The sequence below is a fragment of the Jaculus jaculus genome, chromosome 1, assembly GCF_020740685.1.
Source record: "Jaculus jaculus isolate mJacJac1 chromosome 1, mJacJac1.mat.Y.cur, whole genome shotgun sequence".
Taxonomy (NCBI): Eukaryota; Metazoa; Chordata; class Mammalia; order Rodentia; family Dipodidae; genus Jaculus; species Jaculus jaculus.
The window spans coordinates 264,119,003-264,142,933 of NC_059102.1; the positions used below are offsets into that span (position 1 = coordinate 264,119,003).

The window sequence follows — 23,931 nt, forward strand, 5'->3', positions numbered from 1 at the left end:
CAGGCCAGAGGCATATATAACAAAACTTTCTGAATCTCTCAAAAGAGAGGCCCATCAGTTAGAAGAAGCTCATAGAATAACAAAAAGACAGAACCAAAGAAGAAATTCTCCAAGACACATCACAGTTAAAATTGTTAATGAAAGCAAAGAGAGAGTGTTAAAAACAGCAAGAGAGAGATAGAAACAACTTGCAACATACAAAGACAACTCCATAAGAATTATATCAGCTTTCTCAATGAAAACCCTGAAAGCCAGAAAGGCCTGAAATGGCACACTTCAAAGTCTAAAACTCCATGGCTTTCAACCCAAGAAACTCTACCCACAAAACTATCCCTCATAATAGATGGTGAAATAAAAACTTTCCATAAAAAAGTCAACTCTATAATTATATGAACACAAAGCCAAACCTATAGGGAATACTTGAGGGAATACTCCACATAGACGAGTAAAACAACCAATCCCAAGAGCCAACAAGAAGAAGATCACAATAACCAAAATATACCAAGCTCAAAATAGTAAAATACATAAGAAAACACCAAATGCCATAAAACACCTCATCATGGCAGGGATTAATTCAAACCTCACAGTAATAACTTTAAACATTAATGGTCTTAACTCATCCATCAAAATACACAGGTTATCAGGGTGGCTTAAAAAAACTGGATCCTTCTATCTGCTGTCCTCAGAAATGCATCTCACCACTAAAGAGAGATACCTCCTCAAGGTGAAAGGTTGGAAAATGATATTTCAAGCAAATGAAAAAAAATAAATAAGCAAGTGTAGCTATAAAAATACCTGATAAAATAGACTTCAAACCAAAAGTGATCAAAAAGGACAAAGAAGGCCAATTCTTACTCATCAAGGTAAAGATCTAAAATGAGCACAGCACAATCATAAATATATATGCACCAAACACAGGTGCACCACAGTTTATAAAACAAAAGCTACTTGATAATAAAACAGAAGTAAACAACAACATCATCATGGTCAGAGACTTTACTATTCCACTATCATCAATAGACAGATCATCCAAGCAGACAACCAATAGGGAAATAATAGAGCTCAACAATATCATACATCAACTGGATCTAATAGATATCTACAGAACTTTCCACCCAACTCTACAGAGTAGACATTCTTCTCAGCAGCCCACAGAACCTTCTCCAAAATTGACTATATATTAGGCCATAAAGCGTGGCTTTATAAAGTCAGGAAAATCGAAGTAACTTTCTGCATCATGTCAGATCAAAATTCTTTAAAGCTAGAAATTAGGAAAAAGAGACATATCAAGAACTCCACCAGCTCCTGGAGACTAAACAACATACTTTAAATAATGAATGGGTCATGAAGAAATGAAAAAAGAAATTGTAAAGTTCTGAGAATAATGAAAATACAACATACCAAATCTTATGGGACACAATGAAGGCAGTCCTAAGGGGAAAATTCATAGCCCTAAATGCCTTCATCACAAAGACAGAGAGATCCCAAATTAATAACCTGACTTTCTACTTAAAGGCACTCAAAAACAAGAAGAATCCAATTCAGAGAGTTCCAGATGGAGAGAAATAGTGAAGATTAGATTAGAAATTAATGATCTGGAAACTAAGAAAACAATTTCAAAAAATCAATGAAATGAAGAGCTGGTGCTTTGAAAAAAATAAACACAATTGACAAACTCCTGGCCTATTTAATCAAGCAAAAAAAGCGATGTTTCAAATTAACAAAATAAGAAATGAAAAAGGAGAAAACACAACAGAATAAATGAAATTAGAAGAATCATCAGGACATACTTCCAAAACTTCTACTCCATAAAATTGAATAATTTGGAAGAAGTGGATGAATTCCTAGACACATGCCACCTACCAAAACTAAACTCAGAGTAGAGTAATCTCCTAAATAAACCTATCACATCCATGGAGATTGAAAAGGTAATAAAAATCCTATCCCAAGAAGAAAAATCCAGGACCAGATGGCTTCTCAGCTGAATTCTCTCAAACCTTCATTGAGGAACTGAAACCAATTTTCTCAAAGTGTTTTGCATAATCAGAGACCAGGGAATCCTTCCCAACTCCAAATCCGGACAGAGATGCAACAAGGAAAGAAAACTATAGGCCTATATCCATAATGAACTTAGATATAAAGATCCTGGACAAAGTACTTGCAAATTGAATTCAACAACACATAGAAAGCATTATCCACATTGATCAAATAGGGTTCAACCGAGGGATGCAGGAATGGTTTAACATAAGGAAATCGGTTAACATAATACATCACATAAACTTAACCATAAAAACCACATGATCGTCTCAGTTGATGCAGAGAAAGCCTTTGACAAAATATAACACCACTACATGATCAGAACACTTGAAACAATAGGAATGGAGGGTTTATATCTCAACACAATAATGGCTATATATAAAACTCCTAAAGTCCAAATAATACCTAATGAGGAAAAACTCAATGAGTTCCTAGTGAGATAAAGAGCAAGACAGGGCACCCACTCTAACCACTGCTCTTCAACGTCGTACTAGATGTCCTAGCCCAAGCAATAAGACAGGAGAAAGAAGTAAAAGGAATTCAAATTAGAAAGCAAGAAGTTAAGTTAGTCCTATTTGCAGGTGACCTGATCCTATATGTTAGTGACCTGAAAGTTTACATCTCAAAGTTTCTAAAGGTGATAAATTCTTGTAGCAAAGTGGCAGGTTACAAAATCAATGCACAATAATCAATAGTTTTTCTATAAGCAAAAGACAAATTCACACAAAAGAAATCATTGAGCCTGTCCCATTTTCAATAGCAACAACAAAATAATGTACCTTGAAATAACACTAACCAAGGATGTGAAAGACCTATGTAATGAAAACATAAAAACACTCAAGAAAGAAATTGAGGAGGACTTGAGAAGACGGAACAATGTCCTATGCTCCTGGATTGATAGAATTAATATTGTGAAAATGGCAATTCTACCAAAAGCAATATATAGATTTAATGTAATACCAATAAAAATGCCACCATCATTCTTCACAGAGGTTGAAAAAAATGATCTCAAAATTCATATGGAAAGGCAGAAGTCCTCGGATAGCCAAACATATCCTCAGTTAAAAAAAAAAAAATCTAGGGCTGGAGAGATGGCTTAGAGGTTAAGCACTTGCCTTTGAAGCCTAAGGACCCTGGTTCGAGGCTCGATTCTCCAGGACCCACGTTAGCCAGATGCACAAGGGGGCACACGCGTCTGGAGTTCGTTTACAGTGGCTGGAAGCCCTGGCATGCTCATTCTCTCTCTCTCTCTTTCTCTCTCTCTCTCTCTCTCTGCCTGTTTCTGTCTCTGTCACTCTCAAATAAGTAAAAATGAACAAAAAATAAAATTAAAAAAATAAATCTGGTGGTATTACCATACCTGATCTAAAGCTAGATTACAAAGCCATAGTGACATCTTACTGGAATAAAAACAGAAACATAGACTAATGAAACAGAATTGAAGACCCAGACCTTAAGTCCAGTTGCTTGATCTTGGATAAAGTTACCAGTAATATAGACAGGAGAAAAGATTACATCTTCAACAAATGATGTTGGACAAATTGGATAACCATATGTAGAAAAATGAAATTAGACCCACTCATTACTCTATACACAAAAATCAATTCCAAATGGATTAAAGACCTCAATATAAGACCTGAAACTCTTCAACTACTGGAAGAAAAAGTAGGAGGCACTCTCCACAATGTAGGACTGGGATAAGACTTCCTGAACAAAACCCCAGTAGCCCAGGGAATTAAACAAACACTCAACCAACGGTATCTCATGAAGCTAAAAAGCTTTTGCACAGACAAACATTCCATAAGCAGAGCCAATAGGTTACCCACTGAATTGGAGAAAATCTTTGCCAACTATACCACTGACAGAAGCCCAATATCTAGAATCTACAAAGAACTCAGAAAATTAAACAATAAAACAATCAAACAACCTACTACAAAAGTGGGTCAAAGAACTGAATAGGGAGTTCTCAGAAGAAGAATTACAAATGGCTAACACACACTTACGAAAATGTTCAACATCCCTAACCATTAGGGAAATGCAAATGGAAACAACTATGAGATTCCACCTTACCCCAGTAAGGATAGCAAACATTGAAAATATCGCCAACATCAGTTTGAGCGCTCAAAATCAAAGTGACTCAGAAGCAAACAACCTGATATGATGCTCTCAAAAGTGCAATAGTGGCACACAGCCTTGGTGGGTAACTAACTGCTCTTTGGCTACCAGATCCACTCAGTGGAAAGGAAATCCTATTTGTAACTGGGAATCATATCCAGATAATGGTTTTGTTTCCAATGTCAAGCTCCCACTAACCTTGGCATACAAAGGGTCTACACTCTTTAAATTCTCTCTAAATTATTAATGGTTATCCCATTTAACCAGTGCTGACTTCACTCTTCATTGGAGATTCTGCTGCTTCTGTTTTTCAGATGGGATCACGATCTGAGGAGACTGAACCAGAACACTGCTGGGTGTCCCAGCTGAAACCATAGAGGAATTGGGGAAATGAGCAAGAGTGCTACATTCTGGGTGAACCTGATATCAGCACAAGGGTGAAGGAGATAGATATTGAGGACATTCACACTTAACCTAAGCAGAGATCCAGAGGCTCCTAAGACTCCATCCCTGAAGTAGACTTAAAATGTCCTCAACATGGCTCGGCGAATTTGGCAGAAGAGGTTGCAGAAAGATTGTTAGAGCCACAAGTTGGGATGTTTTTCACAGAGACATTGCCTCACCCCATAACTGACTGCTGCCCCCTTAATTCCTGACCCACAATCCTCATGGGGTTGACCTGTTTTCCTCACACTGTAATAAAGATAGAATATTAAAGAATATATGAGTTACATGTGTTGTTTACATACTAAATATGTCCATATATAATAAAAATAAATTTAGGAAATCAGTACAGTGGAAGCTGATAATAAGAAAAGATTTTACATCTACTTTTGATCACTGAACCATCTTCTCAGCCCCTGCTCAGCTTCCTGATGCTTGAGAATGGAAATATTTTGAAGTTAGCACACTTGGATTTAACATTTCAGGTGTCATTCTAGAGAAGTAAATAAACTTCACTAAAACCATTCTTCCCCTGCTGATGTCCATAGTGATTTTCATCTCTTGCATTTTTGTTATTAGATAATTATACAGAGTGCCTCCCCAGAAGGTCTACATTAAATAAATATAGTACATTCTTTAAGACTTACTTAAGAACTGAGCATCTAGTGATGCTTTTATTATAATGATCGTCATGTTTATTCTTGATCAGCATGCTCCCTAGACCTGGTATATCATGGGAAACTGACTGAACTGTCTTCAAAGAATATGTGTTTTTCTTACTTTTGTTCAACATAGTCAAGATGACTCACCTCAAGGGATTGGTAATCAGTTAGATATGTCTTGTTTTGGTCAGACCACCCCCATGGCAGGGATTTTAATTGACACACATGACAGAATCAATGAACGACCCAGAACATTATTTCCTATAATGGAAAAATAAAGTCAGTATACATATGACTATAAATTTGTATAAAAATAGCTGCCACATTTTTTTTTCCTATTTGTTCTTAAGTGGATGGCTTGGAGACATGGCATTTGCTAACCTCATTTATTGCCTCAGAGAGAAGTCTCTGAATTTGAATAGACATTTTGGAGATACTATAATAAATAAAAATTTCCAAACAGTTTGGAGTCTGGGATAATGTCTCAGAATCTGTCATAATAATAATTATCATGCACAGTGATTTCCCACCAATTTCTTTAGAACAATCACAATTGAATAAGAAAGCTCTGCAGTATACATTTCCATCTTTGGTATGAACAATCTGCCTTCCAGGGTTGGGAACAGCTGCCTTTTGCCACAACATCTGTCTCTGTGGTTGATGTCACAGCTGGAATCCTGATGCCCAGGCAGGTGGAGGAATGGGTCACTGTGTGCAGATCTTGATGGATGGGTGTGTGCAAGTATGCTAGGTTTTATCTTTTGGAAATTTAGGTTCTAGACCACCTTGAAACTTATGCTTTAAATCTGTAGACTTATAATTTATTTTTTTTTAATGAGAAACTTGACACTTTACATACCTTCCTCAATTTTTGTATATTTTACATGTAAAGTTAATAGAACATACAAAGATTACAATGATTTAATCCACTTTTTTTTCCCCAGTTTCAACAAAGGATTTTATTTGCCGATCCCCCAACACAACCAAATTCTGAAAACAGTAACCTACTACTATAAGAACAGTTCAATCACAGAACATTCTCCACCATCTCTTCTCTCTTCACAAGGTCTGCCCTCACACGCATACATCATCTGAAAGAAGTCCAATATATGAAAATACTGGGAGGTGCATGTACTGTCTTGCTCACTTGGTGCACCTCCCTTTTCTGCCTCGATAGAAATTTATCATAATTTTTATAGCAAAACATTTAAAGACCTCTCCCCCTGTTCTTCCATGTAGCTATTTAAAAAGTACAGGATCAAAAAGTGTTTTCCTCACGCTGTAATAAAGATAGAATTTTAAAGAATATATGAGTTACTGTAAGTTCTTTAGAGAACTTACTTAGATATTTACCAAGGAAGCTGAATCTCACATGGGTAGTAGAAGATTCAATAGGACAGCTACAAAAGTTGGTAATTCTGTAATGGGGAGAAGCAAGCTTCTTCAACCATCAACTGACACTATTCTTGTTGACCACAAACCCTTCAGAGAACCAACATACAGAATCTATGAGGCTTGAACACAGAATCTATTTCAATGACAGCCAGCCAGCAGAGAGCTGAGACTGGGTGATGGAACAGAATGCTAACGAAGGCATAGAGTAAAGAATCCCAAGAACGCTGCTGTGCCATTTCCATTTAATAAGCCAGCAGTACAGCGACCTAACTACCTCGGCTGTGATCATACCAGGCTGTTTCTGTGGAATCGCTACAGGGGCATGACTGGCAGCTGGCATCCTCAGGTTCTCGACGCTGAGAGAGCAGCTGCAGCCCCAACTTCTGGAAAGACTTAAGGCTGGGGAGTGTAGCGGAGGTACTTCTTGCCAGATGGGAACTCTTTAGTGAAGACTCCTTTAGGGAAGATTTGCTTGGCTTCCTCTTCAGGGATGGTGGGAAGGGCCATCACACTGTCTCCATTCTTCCAATCAGCTGGGGTGGCAACCCGTTTTTCCGCTGTCAGCTGCAGAGAGATAATCACTCTGAGGAGCTCGTCAAAGTTCCTGCCAGTGGTAGCTGGGTAGAGGATAGTCAGCTTTAGTTTCTTATCGGGGCCAAAAACGAACACCACACGAGCTGTCAGGGGCATGCCCTTTTCGTCCTTCTCTGCAGGGTCCAGCATGCCCAGCTGGAGGGCAAGGTCTCGGTTCTTATCATCATTGACGGGGAAAGGCAACTTTTCTGTGGGTTCGTCATCATTGTAAGCATTGATATCCTTGCTCCAGGCAAGATGGTCCTCAACACTGTCTATTGAAAGGGCAATCAACTTAACATTCCTCTTGGCAAATTCTGGTGCCAGTTTTGCTGCTCTGCCAAGCTCTGTGGTACACACTGGGGTAAAGTCTCGTGGATGAGAGAAGAGAATGCCCCATGAGTCTCCCAGGAAGTCGTGGAAACGGATGCGGTCGACGGTGGTGTTGGCCTCGAAGTTGGGGGCCACGTCCCCGAGAAGCAGTCCTCCTGGCGTGGTGGCAGCGGTGACGGGGGAATGGGGAAGCGCAGCCGCAGCGGCAAGCGGCCGGCGGGCTCCGGAGGGAAGCTCTCATCCACTTATTAATATATCTCATCTATGCTATAACCTGCTTTCAGCCTACACGCTGTTAGAGTAGCATTGAAAATATGAGGTAGGAAACATTTTCTTGGTAGTAACATATAACCAATAAATAATGTGAAAAGCTAAAACAGTTGACAAAACTTAACAGGAGGGTATATGTGGGCAGATGTCCTACTGAAGAGAGAGGAGTCTCAGCAGGGCTGCTGCACTGTGCAACTAAACTATTGAAATGACATGACAAGGAGGAATACCTAAATTGAGAGATATGACCAAAAATAGTGTGAAATAAAATCAATAAAATCAATCAGGAGATCACAAAGCATATATTTTGGGCTATGAAGCAGAACATTTCCCATCAGTTGTGGAGAAATTTGTCAGTAAGTGGCCCAGGTTAAGAATAAAATGAACAATAAGCAACAACTCACACACATTGTAAAAGAATAGCTAGAAATCTCTCTCTGTATTCAAGTTTTTTCACACTTCTTTTGTTTTAAGTACATCTCAAGGATACAGTTTCGCATTGTATCCTTGAGATAAGACTGGAAGCTTAGAAGGAAGCATATATTGATTGAGCACCTTTGGGGAGAAAGTTTTCTGCCAGACATCCCCATGATTCTCATGTGTACTCCTTGAGTTACAGTTATTCATATTTATGGTTATGGTAAATGAGGCCCTGAGTAACGGTGGCACACAAAGTTAGAGGCAGGATTCATAGCCAGAGCTCTTTAATTTACAATCCTGTGCTCATCTCACCACATTTACTGGAATGCAAACACTCCCCTATATGTCAGGAGGGAGCAGCTATGATGACATATAACTAAGGAGTACTATGTGAATTTAACTGCCTTAGGATATGAAATATACTCTTTTCCATAACAAGTAATTGATGTTAAGTCTCCAGTATTCCTGTTATTGTCACCTTGATTCTTTCTCAGCTGCCTGGCCCTTCTCTCAGTTTCTCATGTTCTCTATGATCTGTCCTGGACTTTCTCCCTCATGTTCTGCACTCTCTTACCATGCCTGCTATGCATGCTGGTCTCATCCTTGGAGGCAATTTTCTTAACCAAGACTCTGCTAAGCAGTGGCTGGTTCACTGAGATCACTATTCCCCAGAAAAACATGTAAACTGACTGCCACAGTATGTTGAACCGTTGTGCCTGTATCATTTCCTTCTTTACTAGGGTTGTACGCTTATCCTGGTCAGTGACTTTTGTTCCCAAACCTACATGGAACATGTGTAAATGTTATTACTTTGAATAGTTTAGATCTTTTTTTCATATAAAAATCAAGTTGAGGACTTCTGGATAAGATGGTGGCATAGTAAGCATGCCAAAGCAGCCTGTGGGGGAAATAAGCAGTGAAACAGCAAAAATACACTGTTCTACTGAAAAGTGAAGATGTATAGGGAATTATCAACCTCAGAAGAGAAGTAGGAGAGACCCACGGCTTCTAGCACCCACAAAAGCAGGCAGAACTGTCTCACACAGTGAGACACAGTCTTGTGGTGGTCAGGCTCTGTCTGAGCTGCAGGAGAAGCCAGGTGAAGGGATTTTGCGCTCACCCCAGCCTCCTTACAAAGTAAGAAACACAAAGGAGAGGACAGCAGGGACCAGCTGAGTGGCTTGTGAGGAAGATGATTGTGGGTACCAGCTATGCAGCTCTGGTGCAACTTCAGACACTCTCCACAACTTTCCCTTCCCCATCTGCCAGTGTCAGCAGCCACTGGAGACCTGGTGAAGGGAGATAGGCTGCACAGCACGAAGTAAAGGCGATCAGAGCAGTGGACCCAATGACACACCCGGCCAGCCTAGCAGAGCCCACAGCACAATAAAGAGGGAACCAAGCAGGCACGCAGCATAGCTGGGACCAAAGCCATCCCAAAAGGTAATAAGGTCAGGCTGGAGAGATGGCTTAGCAGTCAAAGTGCTCATGTTCAACTCTCCACATCCCACATAAGCCAGACACATAAAGTGACACAAGTGTACACGGTTGAAAATGCATATAAGGGGCTACACATGCGTGGAAGTTGATTGCAGCAGGTCTTGGCACACCAATTCTCTCTCTCTCACTCTCTCAGTCTCTCTTTCTCTGTCTCTTACTCTCTTGCATAAAAAATGGCAAGTCTGTTGGGTTTGCTGCACAAAAAATAAGGAATCAGGGCTTACTTACACTAGGTCAGTACTTAGCATAAAGCCTGGTATATAGGCCTGCATTGGAAGTGCTAATCATGCCTTCCATGTCAAGGCAGGTTATGTGTTAAACTTTGATTGATGGTCTGCTTTGCCATTCTTAAATAAGCTGTATTTTGTTGTATTCTTTGTTGCTTCCTGATTTATAGTGCCCTTGACTTCTGTCATTCATAGGGGCAGGGTTTCACTTGGCCTGAGGCTTTCCTGGAACTCTTTACATACCAGCAATCTCACCCCCCCCCCCAGTTGACAGGATTAAGGGTGTGGGGCAACATACAACCTTAGGGATTTTGATTTTGTTACATTATCTGTTTCTTTTAATACCAACTTTTACATAACTCTGTGATGGTTATGATTGAATATGTATTGTTCAGTTGAATTTTAGAATTTGCCTGTTTTTTGCTCAACTAGAATACTTGCATAAGGTCACTTCCATTGTTGCTAAGGAAGTCATATAAGAGCCACACCTAGCATCTTAATCGCCTACACTGAAGATATATAACATTAGGTTAATATGTGTAACAATACTGTAGATAATTAGAAAACCCAAATATCATATGAACCCAAGATGAAAAAATCTCTACATTATAGTACAAGAAACACACAAAATTAAGGGCAATATAATTCCACAAAAATTTACAAATCCATCAGAAATTACCTCCTGTGTGACTGACTTAGATAAAATGCCTGGAAAAGATTTCAAAAGAATGATCATGACTATGTTCAAAGAAATCAAGTATATCAAAGAAAAAAACAAATTCGTGAAGGAGAACACAGGCAACCAACTTAATGAAATGAGGAGTCAATACAAGACATCTGTAAGGAAATATAAATACTGAAGAAAAACCAATCAGAAATAGTATAAATGAAAAACACAGTAAGTCAAATGAAAAATATCCTTTGTAGAAAGTCTCACCAATAGAATGAATGAAGGAGAGAACAGAATATTTAAATAAGAAGACCAGGTGGCAGCTCTAGTGCAGTCCAGGAAAGAGAACGACAAATAGAAAGGTATAAATGAGAATTGCAAGACATTCAGGACACTATGAAAAGGTAAAAAATAAGAATTCAGGGTATAATGGAAGGAAAAGGATTTTACTCCAAAAGGTCAGCAGGTGTTTTCAAAAAAACCATAGAAGAAAATTTCTCTGAAAATTGGAAAGAAATGCCAATGCAGATACCGGAAGCCTTTAGAACATCGGGCAGACAAAACCTGGAAGGAACCTCTCCTCACCATATTATAAGTAAACTACCAAACATACAAACCAAATAAATTACATTGAAAGCAGTTGTAGAGAAAGAGCAAGTTACATATAAAAATAAAAGCAAGCACATCAGGACAATAGCAGACTACTCAACACAAACTTTAAAAGCCAGAAGGGCTTGGAATGATGTATTCCAAGTTCTGAAACATAGCAACTGTCAACCAAGATTACTCTATCCAGGAAAGTTATCCATACAAAGGATGAAGGAGAAATAAAGATATTCCAGAACCAAAACAGGTTAAAAGAATGAATTCATTTGTGAATTTTACTAGACCTTCATGGAAGGACTAACACTAATCCTTCTCAAATTTTCCATAAAATAGAAATGGAAGGAATTCTATCAAATTCCTTCTATGAAGCCAGCATCACCTGATACTAAAACCAGACAAAGACAGAATAACAACAACAACAAGAACAACAAAAAAAGAAAATTGCAGACCAATATCCCTCATAAAAATAGATGCAAAAATTCTCAAATAATATTGACAGACTACAAGAATATAACAAAAAGATCATTCACCCTGACAAAGTGGGCTTTATCTCAGAGATTTAGTGATGGTTCAACATACACAAATTGATAAATGTGATACACTATATAAATGAACGGAAGGGCAAAAATCACATGATCATCTCAATAGATGCAGAAAAGGCATTTGACAAAATCCAACAACCCTTCATGGTAACAGTCCTACATAAACTGGGACTAGAAGGAACATATCTCAACATAATAAAGGCAATTTGTAACAGACTTACAGCCAACATAATACTGATGGGGAAAAACTTGAAACTTTTCCACTAAAATCAGGAACAAGACAAGGGTGTCTACTGTCTCCACTTTTATTTAGTATAGTACGAGAAGTCTTAGCTATAGCAACAAGGAAGGAGACATATATAAAAGGGATACAAATTGGAAAGGAAGAGATCAAATTATCATTATTTGTAGATGATATGATTCTATACATAAAGGACCCTAAAGACTCCTCCAATAAACTTATAGAGCTGATTAACACATTTAGCAACATAGCAGGATACAAAATAAACACACAGAAAATCAGTAGGTTTCCTATATACTAACAACAAACATGCTGAGGATGAAATCAGGGAATCACTTCCATTCACAATTTCCTAAAATAAATGAATTAATAAGTAAACCTAACCAAGGAAGTGAAAGATCTCTACACTGAAAACTTTAAAACACTCAATAGAGAAATTGCAGAGGACACTAGGAAATGGAAATAATCCTATGTTCTTGGATTAGAAGCACCAATATTGCAAAAATATCAATTTTACCAAACCCAATCTACACATTTAATACAATCCCCATCAAAATTCCAAAGGCATTCTTCATGAAAATGGAAAAAAAAATCCTAAAATTCATTTGGAAGCTCAAAATCCTCCAATAGCCAAAACAATTTTGAGCAACAAATATAAGGCTGGCAGTATCATCATATCTGATTTTAAACTATATTATAGAGCCATAGTAACAAAAACAGTATAGTACTGGCACAAACACAGACACATAGATCAATGGAACAGAATAGAGGACCCAGGTGTAAGCCTGGGCAGCAACAGCTATCTGATTTTTGACAAAAACTCAAAAAATATTCATTGAAGAAAAGATAGCCTCTTCAACAAATGGTGCTGGGAAAACTGGATATGTACATATAGTAGAATGAAATAGATCCTTATCTCTTTTCATGCAAAATAATCAAGTCCAAATGCATCAAATACCTTAATATCATACCTTAAAATCTGAAACTGCTAGAGGAAAAAGTAGGGAAAATACTTCAACATATTGGCATAGGAAACAACTTTCTGAATATAATCCCAGTGGCTCAAGCAATAAAACCACTAATCAACCACTGGGACTTCATAGAATTACAAAACTTTTGGACAGCAAAGGACACTGTGAATAGAGCAAAGAGGCAATGTATGGAAGAAAATCTTTGTCAGCTATACATCTGACAGAGGATTAATACAAGGAACTCAGAAAACTAATAAGAAATCAAACAACCCAATTAAAAAATCGTCTATGGAACTAAATAGAGAGTTCCCAAAAGGAGAAATGCAGATGACCTATAATCATCTCAAAAATATTCTACATCTTTGTCCATCAGGGAAATACAAATTAAAACTGCTTTGAGATTCTATCTCACTCCCATCAAAATGGCTACCATGGGGCTGGAGAGATGGCTTAGTGGTTAAGCACTTGCCTGTGAAGCCTAAGGACCCCGGTTTGAGTCTCAATTCCCCAGGATCCATGTTATCCAGATGCACAAAGGAGCACATGCATCTGGAGTTCATTTACAGTGGCTGGAAGCCCTGGCGTGCCCATTCTCTCTCTCCCCCTCTTTCTCTGTCTGCCACTCTCAAATAAATAAATAATAAACAAAAAAAATTGTTTAAAAAATGGCTATCATCAAGAAAACAAATGACAATGAATGCTGGTGAGGATGCAGAAAAAGAGGAACCCTTCTACACTGTTGGTGGGAATGTAAGCTGGTAAAGATAAAAAGATATTTACTATATGACCCAGCTATCCACTCCTAGGCATATATCCTGAAGTCTTTTCACACTACTTTAGAGATACTTGTTCAACCATGTTTATTGCCATTCTATTCACAATAGCTAAGAAATGGAACCAGTCTAGATGTTTCTCAACTAATGAATGTATAATGAAGATGTGGTACATTTATACAATGCAGTTCTATGCAGCAGTAAAGAAAAATGAAATTATAAAATATTTGGGGAAAATTGATGAATCTAGAAAAGATTATTCTAAGTGAGGTTACACAGGCCCAGAAAGCCAAATGTCACATATTCTCTTTCATAAGTGGATCCTTGCTACAAATGTTTAGACTTGCATGTGAGTAAAAATTGGTAGTAGAGGCCAGAAAGTTAGAAAAGGTCTATGAGGGCAGGAAGAGAGGGGAGGACTTCAGGGGATGGTATTGCATATATGTAACTAGATGAACAGATTACTTGGTTTATAAATGGCCTAACTGAGGTCATGAGAAGAGACTGAGTCAAAGAAGGGTTGGGAGAAGGTTAATCAAAGTTCAAGATAGCCATATGGAAACATACTTTTTTAGATAATGGCACACCCATAAGTCACAGACTGTTATTAGATAGATTTCAGTGCCACAGATGAAATACCTTCCAGTGAGTTGTTGACCAGGGAGGTCCATGATGCCCCCAAAACATTACAGGCCATTGCCAAGGCTCTTGGTTTCCTATGAGAAATAGATGAGATAGATAGAGAATAGATGGTAAAACCCTATTGCTGAAGAGTCCTCATGCTGTGCTGCAAGGTCATTGAGAAATCAAGTTTGAGCTGAGCTTAAATCATCCTCCCTGTAGACCAGCTGACAGAAAGCTGGGTAAAAGCTGCACTGCATGCAGCCCTATGTGAGACAGAAGTCTCAGTGGTGAAAACAGTGGACAGTGCAAGCCTTAAATTTGGCCAGAATGGATACAACAGTGGCATGTCTGTTATGGGGAAACCAACTGCTCTCTAATTGAACCAGAGGCCCACTCCATGGGAGGGAATACATGCCTGATAATGAAAACCTAATCAAAAGCCTATGGCAGGGGAAGTGATGAACTTTAGGCATGTGATGCCTGTTCTTGTCTGGCTAAATGCATATATTATTCTCACCAAACTGCTCTGTAAACACTTTTCTAAATGTTTATGCCCATATATTAATGTTATTCTCACTTTTGGCTAGAGAAATTTCTCTTTTCAGATGGCAGTGACCACTGGGATGATTGAAAAGGCACTGTAGTGCTGAGAAGAAATGACAGAGGAGTATTCATCACCAAAATATCTCTATCATACTGTACAAGACTAAGGGTCCATTGTGGAAGAGGTGCCAGAAAGAATAAAAGAGCTAAAAGAAGGTGTGGTTGTTTGATTCAGGTGGCCCCTATAACATTAGGTGCTCTGAATGCTAGGTTCTGAGCTGATGGATATTTGGAATTAATGCCTCCTGGAGGGAGTGTATTGTTGGGGTGGGCTTATGGGCATTATAGCCAGCTTCCCCATGTCAGTGTTTGGCACACTCTCCTGTTGCTATTGTCCACCTTATGTTGGCCAGGGGGTGATGTCCATTCTCTGCTCATGCCAACATTTTCCTTGCCATCATGGAGCTTCCCCCTTGAGCCTGTAAGCCAAAATAAACCTACTTTTTCCAACAAGGTGCTTTTTGTTTAGGTGATTTCTACAGCAATGCAGACCTGACTGAAATACTAAAGTGTTACTGAGGAGTGGGATTGCTGCTAAACACCTGACTATGTGGCTTTGGCATTTTGGAGCTGATTTTCAAGAGGAAATGTGGAAGGATTTGAAACCTTGGCCTAAGAGATGCTTTGCAGTGCTGTAAGTACAGCTTGATGCACTATTCTGGTCAGAGTTGAAAGACCTGAATGTGATTAGAAGTATGGACTGTGAGGTTTGGTTTATGAGGGTGAGAAAGAACTTTGCTTGGACTGGGCTAGCAGTTTGTGTGAGAAGCTTGCTCTTGTGCCCATGTCCTGAGAAGTTGTGCAGGATTGCTTTGTGAATAAATGAACTGGTGTGAACAGAGTGATATGGCACAGAAAGAGAAAACTTTGAGTGAGCTGTTGCCTATTCACATGCAATTGAGAGATTACAACTTTTTGATTGGGCCAGCTGACCTGCACTGGGGAAATAGGAAGAACATAGATTCTTTTGAAGGGGCCTGAGTGCTCAAAGAGTGTCCTGTTCTTTCAAAATCTGCTTTATTCACCCAGGATTAACAAATTGGCACCCTACCTGGTATTCTGGAGTAAGGAAATGCAGGAAAGAGAGGGTCGTTGAGTTTGCAACACTCTTGTGTTTTGGAGATGGCTATGGGCAGTGTGAAGCAGGTTTGCTGGATGCCTGCATGGAGACCCAATGGAGCCGTGAGGATGAACCGTGGATTGAAGTGGAGCTGCTGGAACGATGAAATGGCTGCTAAGTAAAGCTGCCAACCATGATGAAGTTTTCCAGGACTGTGAGAAGTCCAGCTGGAGGGGCAGAATTGTTGCTGGTTAGAAGTATGAGACTTGGAGATTTGTCACTGGCTGGAGTTGGTCTTGAAGATACAGAGTTTGATGTTTGCCCTGGTTGTTTTAAATCTTGTATTGGGTTAATATTTCTTTGCTATGCCCCATGCCATCTTTTGCAGTATGGATGTTTATTTTGTGCCATTATGGGTTTTGGGGGGAGTTTTTGGTATTATGGCTTAGCTAAAAGTCCTTGGACTGTAGGGATGTATGAAAATCATTGGAATTTATAAAAACTACTGGGACTATTCAAGTTGGACTAATGCATTGTATTTTATATGATGTATGGATATCATTGTATGGAGGCCAGGGGTGGAATGTGGTGGTTTGATTCAGGTGTTCCCCATAAACTCAGGTGCTCTGAATTCTAGGTTCCCAGCTGATGGAGATTTAGGAATTAATGCCTCCTGGAGGGAGTGTATTGTTGGGGGCAGGCTTATGGGTGTTAGAGCCAGTTTCTCTTTGCCAGTGTTTGGCACAATCTTCTGTTGCTATGGTCCACCTTATGTTAGGTAGGGGGTGATATCCACCCTCTATTCATGCCATCGTTTTTCCTACCATCATGGAGCTTCTCCTCAGACCTGAAAGCCAAAATAAACCTCTTTTTTCCCACATGCTGCTCTTGGTTGGGTGATTACTTTATTATTATTATTGTTATTAGTTTTCTACTCAGTTAATACAGTCAAGTTGGTATCATTGTTAGCCTCTCCCTCATCCTCCCCTATCCACATGGACCCTTCTTGTTGGGGTGTATGGGCCATGCATTGTGGGGTTAGCCATCAGTTATAGGTAGGAAGAAATGTCTTTGTGTGTTATGACCCAATATGTGGCTATGACATTCTTTCTGCCCCTCTTGCAAATTTGTCTGAGCCATGTTGGGTTCATTTTAGGTCTGCTTCAGTGATGAGGTCTTGGGAGCCTCTGTATCTCTGATATATGATTTGGTAGGAGTTGATTGTTCTCTGTGTGTACCTCCTTCACCCTTGTGCTGGTACCAGGTTCACCAAGAAAACAGCACACTTGCTTGTTTTGCCAATTATTCTTAGTTTCAGCTGGGGCCCTTTTGAGGTATGGTGAAGTGGTTTTATCCTTAGGATATGTGTCTATCTGAAAAAGAGAAGCAAATTCTCTGACAGATTAAAGTCAGTAACAGATAGATGGCATAACCATTATTAATTTAGAGATAATTTAATACATGTAGGCCCTCTTTCAGCCCATGATTGGTGATGGCTTGATAAAGGACAATGGGCTCATGTTTGGATATGGTTCTGACATTTCTCATCTCCTGCTATGGGTTGTGTTCCACTAAGTGGATCAGTTAGCCAAATCAAGAGCAGCTGGCTTCCCACCATGGCTATGTGCCACTATTGTACTTGTGTGAGCATCAAATCAGGTTATTTGCTGTTAAGTAGGTTAGATCATAATTTTCTTGGACAGATATTGGTCATTTTCTCCCATTTGCCCATGTAGAACCTTCTGGCACTAGATGTGCTATCTGGGGACTGACTCTCTTCCAGCTTCCAGCCATGTCACTCCATGTAACATACCAACAGCACATGGTGTCTTCAGCAGTAGGGTCTTACCACTAACCTTTGGTGGGTCATCAAGTACTCTGACAAAAATCTGTCATTCTTTTAGAAAACCTTCTATGTCTCTGATCAAAAGCTCATTGTGGATGATAGCCACCTGCTGGTACTGGGAGTTACAGGTCAGTGCCCAGGAAGAGAAGGAAGAAAAAGATAAGTAATATAAAAGAATTAGAGATGAGAGAGAGAGAGAGAGAGAGAGAGAGAGAGAGAGAGAGAGAGAGGCAGTAGAAGATTAAGGTCAGTCTTCATCATACCCTTTCCAGGGCCTTGTGATTCAAGTGTTCCCTCTAAGGGCCTGGTGAAGGTTCAACCATTTGGTCTGTCTTTTAGGATGTAGAATTTTATTGTACCATTGCCATTTGGGTCTAGTTTTGTGTCCCCCAACCCCTTCTTTACCATTGCCTCCCTCCCCACCTAACCTATTGACTGGTCCTCGAGATGCTTGTTAGGTATTTCAGCATCTCGAGTAGATTCAGCTTAGGAGCTGTAGATGACTGAGACTATGTGGTAGTTATCTTTCTGTGATTGAGTAAGTTTATTCAGAATGATCTGTTCCAGGTTCAAACATTTTTGTTCAAATTTCATTGGGCCATTTTTCCTTACTACTGTGTAGAATCCCATTGTGTAGATTCACGTTCATCTAATGATGGACATCTGGGTTGATTTGAGTTCTTAGCTATTACAGATTGAGTAGCTATAAACATGGTTGAGCAAGTCTCTCTGGACTGAGGCTTGAAGGTTTTAGGCTACATGCCCAGTAAGGGAATAATTGGGTCTGTTGGTAACTCTATATTCAGCATTTTAAGGAGTCTCCCTATTGCTTTCCATAGTGGGTTGTACCATCTTACATTCCCACTAACAGTGGATGAGGGTTCTTATTTCTTCACATACTTGCCAGCATTTGTTTCCTTTCTTTCTTTCTTTCTTTCTTTCTTTCTTTCTTTCTTTCTTTCTTTCTTTCTTTCTTTCTTTCTTTCTTTCTTTCTTTCTTTCTTACTGTTTTTTAATGTTTGCTATCCTTATTGGGGTAAGGTGGAATCTCATACTTGTTTTAATTTGCATTTCCCTGATGATTAGGGATAAAGAACATTTTCTCAAGTGTTTGTTTGCCTTTGTATTTCTGTCTCTGAGAACTGCCTGTCCAGGTCCTTGCTGCATTTTGTGAGTGGATTGTTTGACTTTTTATTGTTTAGGTTTTTGAGTTCTTTGTAGACTGTAGAGATTAGGCCTCTTTCAGTTGGGTATTCAGCAAATATTTTCTGCCATTCTGTGGGTAATCTATTGGCTCTGCTTATTATATTTGTCTGTGAAGAAACATTGCAGCTTCCCTGGTTGAGTGATTATTTAAGATCTTGTGCTACTTTTTTTTTTTGTTGTTGTTGTTCAGGAAGTCTTTTCCCATTCCTATATCATGGAAAGTTCCTCCTATTTTTCTTCCAGTTAGTAACCAAGTTTCTAGCCTTATATTGGGGTCTTGATCCATTTGGACTTGATTGTTGTGCAAAGTGAGATGTGTGGATCAAATTTCAATTTCTTGCATATGGTTATCCAGTTTGTCTAGCACCGTTTGTTGAAGATGTCTTTTTTTCAGCCTTACGTATAGAATCATGTTGTCTGCAAATAGAGCTAACTTAACTTCTTCCCTTCCAAATTGTATCCCTTTTATTTCTTTCTCCTGTTTTATTGCTTGACCTAGGACTTCCAGTACTATATTGAAGAGCAGTGGTAAGAGTGGACAGCCATGTCTTTTTCTTGATCTAATGGGATTAAGTTGGCCAGGGGTTTGTCAATTTTGTTTATTTCTTCAAAGAACTAGCTCTTTGTTTCATCAATTTTCTCAATTGTTTTCTTAGTTTCCAATTCATTAATTTCTGCTCTGATCTTAATTATTTCTTTCTGCCTAGAGATTTTTGGGTTGTATTCATCTTGCTTTTCCAATGCCTTTAGGTGGATGGTTAGGTTATTGATTTGGGATCTGTCTGTCCTTGTTATGAAGGCATTTAGTACTTCGAATTTTCCCCCGAGGACCACCTTCATTGTGTCCCAAAAGTTTTTATATGATGTGTTCTCATTGTCATTCATTTCTAGAAATTTGCTATTTCATTTTTTATTTTGTTCACTACCCATTTATTGTTTAAAAGTGTGCTGTTCAGTTTCCAGAAGCCAATGGGATTCTTGGTGGGTCTTTTGTTGTTAATTTCTAGCAGTAGAGCATTGTGATCTGTTATCATACAGGGAATTATGTCAATCTTCCTAAATATATGGAGGCAGGCTTTGTGACCCAGTATATGATCTATTTTAGAGAAGGTTCCATGGGCTGCTGAGAAGAACTTGTAGTCTGTGGATTTGGGATAGAATGTTCTGTAGATGTCCATTAGGTCTATGTGTTCTATGGTTTTGTTGATATCTCTCACTTCCCTGTTGATTTTCTATTTGTATGATCTATCTATTGCTGATAATGGCATATTGAAGTCCCCAACTATAATGGTATTGGTGGTTATTTCTGTTTTATTGTCAAGTAGGTTTTGTTTTATGAATTGTGCTGCCTATGTGTTTGTTGCACAAAGATTTCTGATTGTGATACCCTCTTGAAGCATCATTCCCTTGATAAGTAATGAGTGACCTTCTTTGTCTTTTTTGATTATTTTTGGTTTGAAGTCTATCTTATCTGATATTAGTATAGCTATGCCTGCTTTTTTCTTCTTCCCATTTGCTTGGAATATCATTTTCCACCCTTTTACCCTGTGATAGTAAAGGTGCTGTCAACTTGATCTGTTTAGTAATCCACAGGTTGCTTCTAGGAAGGCTCAACTAAAGGAAGAAGTCTTTCCCTCAGGGTGAGCCCTTACCCCAGAGTGGGCGGCCCCACTCAGAGGGGTACTTGATATAAGGAAGCTCTGGGTAAAAAGAGTTCTTTCCTTCCTTCTTTCCTCCCTTCCACTTGGCTGCTGGAGCTGCTCGCTACCTTTCAGCATGGATTGAAGACCAGTGCAGACTGAAGACCAGCATCAACTCAAGACCTGTGTGGATCGAAACCCAGCGGCTCCTCAGGAAGCCGCCAGGCTTCCCCGCACCATCTGCAGTGCTGGGTTGGGACTGCTGAAGCTTCTGGACAAGAGGACTGAGCAGCTACCAGGTTTGGTGATTCTCAGGCCTGAAACTGCTATTGGACTACTGTAAGGTTATCCAAAAAATCCTCTTTTTAAATAATTCATTCTAGCAGTTCTTTTCCTCTAGAGAACTCTGACTAATACACACCCTGAAGAGATGTCTGTCTTTAGTGGTGAGGTGAGTTTCTTGAAGACAACAGACTGTGGTGTCTAATTTTATGATCCACCTGTTAGCTTGTGTCTCCTAATGGGTGAATTAAGGCCATTAATATTTAGGGTAATGACTTTGAAGTTTGATTTGATCTCTGCCATATTGTGTTAATTTATGTGGTTTGGTGTTTTCATGGACTTAGAAGTTTTTGTGTCTTCTCTGAATTTTGTTATTGTGATCTGCTTCTTGTCGGCATTTGAAGTTGACTATCTGATTCTTCTGTGATTTCCTGAAGTCCTCTCATTAGGTTTGGTTTTGTGTTTATAAAGTTGTAAAGCTGAGTTTCATCATTTAACGTTTTTCTTTCACCATCTATTATGAGGGATACTTTTGCTGGGTAGAGTAGTTTGGGTTGGAAGCCATAGATTCTTAGGCTTTGGAGTGTTCCATTACAGGCCCTTCTGGCTTTCAGGGTTTCCATTGAGAAGTCAAGTAATTCTGATGGGGTTACCTTTAAATGTGATGTGCTGTTTTCCCTAACTGCTTTTAGGATTTTCTCTTTGGTGTCAATGTTTAGAGTCTTGATGATAATATGTCTTGGAGATTTTCTCCTTTGGTCCAATCTGTTTTGAGTTCTATTAGCTTCTTGTATCTTGATGGGCCTTTCTTTTGAGAGAGTGGGGAAGATTTCTTTGATAATTTTGTTAAATAAGTTCTCCATGCCTTTGGTCTGAATTTCTTCCCCTTCTGGTATTCCCATGACCCGAATGTTAGGACATTTAAGGGTATCCCACAATTTCCTCATGTTTTGTTCACAGAAAATTTTGAATTTATTGAAACTTTTGAACTCTGGAACTGTTATTTCTGTTTTGTCTTCCAGGTCTGAGTTTCTATCCTTCACATGGCTGACTCTATTCTTGAGAGCTTCTAAGGAGTTTGGGCTTGTTTTATTAGGTTTGGATTTTCTACTACTTTTCTCTCTAAAGTTTCCATACCTCTGTCAAGTTCCCTTTTCACCTCATTTTCTGATTTTCTTGATGCTTCTTGGAATTTATCCTTGCATTTCTTTATGTCTTCATTTAGTATAGCCAGCTGGTTTTTGAGGACCCCTTTATTTTCACTCTCCTTTATATCCTTTAACTGTCTTTGGACCTCTCCCATTTTCTTATCTATTAGGTCTAGGCTAATGATGGCAGCATCCACATAATTATTGGTCCTTTGTTGCTTTTCTACAAGTTCTCCAAGTAGCTTTGTCAGGGTTGCATTGCTCATAACTTCATTTGGGGCTTCTGATATTAATGTCTCTTCTATATTTTGATTAGAGACATCCATTGTAGGACTGGGTAATCTTATTGAAATTATTTGCAGTGGGTTTTTCATATTATTCCTTTTGTGTTGTGGTCTGTCCATCACAGTGTAGGAGCAGAGAGAGTGGGACTGTGGTTGCAATTGGTGGTGGAAGTGGTGCCACTTGGGGGAGGGCCTGAGGTCACATAGATGGGCAGGGGGCGGGGTGGGTCTGAGGTCATGTGGTCAGGGGTTGGAGCAGGTCTGAGGTCATGCCCAGTTTGGTTGGAGGAGTGGGTCTGAGGTCCCTGGGGCAGGGGGACAGAGCTGGTCTGATGCAGTGTGGCAGAGAGCAGAATGGTTTTGAGGTCATGCAGGTGGGGGTGGGGCAGAGCAGGTTTGAGGTCATGTGAGCAGGGTCGGGGGTGGAACAGGCCTGAGGTCCTGCTGGTGGTGGGAGGAAGGGAGTGGAGTGGGTCTGAGGTCTCATGGGGGGGGGGCGGAGCCGGTCTGATGTTTTCTGGGCAGGGGGGTGGAGGGGGTCTGAGGTTGTTGGGGGGAACTGAGGGGGCAGAGCATGTTTGAGGTCATGTGAGGGTTGGGGTGCTGAGGTTGCACCTGGGTATAACAAGAAGATCTGGGGCTGCGTGGGTGTTGGGGGTGGAGTGAGTCTGAGGTTGCACAGGGGTGGGGGCAGAAGATCTGAAGTCGGGGAGCTGGGTGGGGTGGTTGCCAGTGCACAGCAGCACAGGGGGAGCTATGCTGGCCTAGTCCCCTAAAAGACCCAGTAAAACCTTTCCTTCCTGGGGAGGTGTCATGCAGTTAGGCAGATGCCATCTTGACCCCCCTTTTTGTTGTCAGTTGGCCTAGTTATCTTTTGGGGTAGCCTCCAATCTCACCAATTCTGAATGCTCACCTCAATCCTTCCATGTTGCGCTGTGGAGCTGGAGTTCTGATCAGATGTGCTGGCTATGCTTACACTGGGGACTGGATTCCAGGGGTTCATGGTTCTAAATGTGGGGGATGGGAGAGTTCAGACTTCTGGAGTTGCTCGCACTTTCAGTAGCTCTTTAGTTGATCTCAGCTGTCTTTCCTTCAGAATTCTAAATTTTGCAAGAAGGCTGACGAAGTTGAAAAATCTGTTCTGTGTTCTCTGCTGCTGCTGCTGCCCTGCGCACCTGGTGGGGCGGTGCTGGGCAGGCGGTGTGCAGAGCAAAGATCATTGGCTGTGAGCACCTCCATGAGACTATGGCCATTCACCTCCTTTCTGGTGGATCTTGGTCTCTCTGGCTTCCTGCTGTGTCAAAAAATAACCGATACTCCTTCAGTTTTCAGAAGAAGAGTGTATTTTGCTGGGGTTTTGCTTAAACCCCTCCCTAGGCTGGTTTGGCGTGGCTCCTATGCTGCCAGTTCACCTGGAAGTTGGAAGTCGATTGGGCGATTTCTGCCAGCAATGGGAATC

General features: G+C 39.9%; 1 protein-coding gene across 1 annotated transcript; it reads right to left on the reverse strand.

Annotated features, from left to right (window-relative positions):
- Positions 1 to 7,021: 7,021 nt before the first annotated feature.
- Positions 7,022 to 23,711, reverse strand: LOC123458622 (peroxiredoxin-6-like). Its single transcript, XM_045143210.1, has 3 exons — positions 23,648 to 23,711; positions 8,824 to 9,030; positions 7,022 to 7,780 (listed from the first exon to the last, which is right to left on the reverse strand). Exons 1-3 carry the CDS (start codon positions 23,709 to 23,711, stop codon positions 7,047 to 7,049), a joined length of 1,005 nt encoding a protein of 334 aa, XP_044999145.1. The 3' UTR covers positions 7,022 to 7,046.
- Between the last annotated feature and the right edge of the window lie 220 nt (positions 23,712 to 23,931).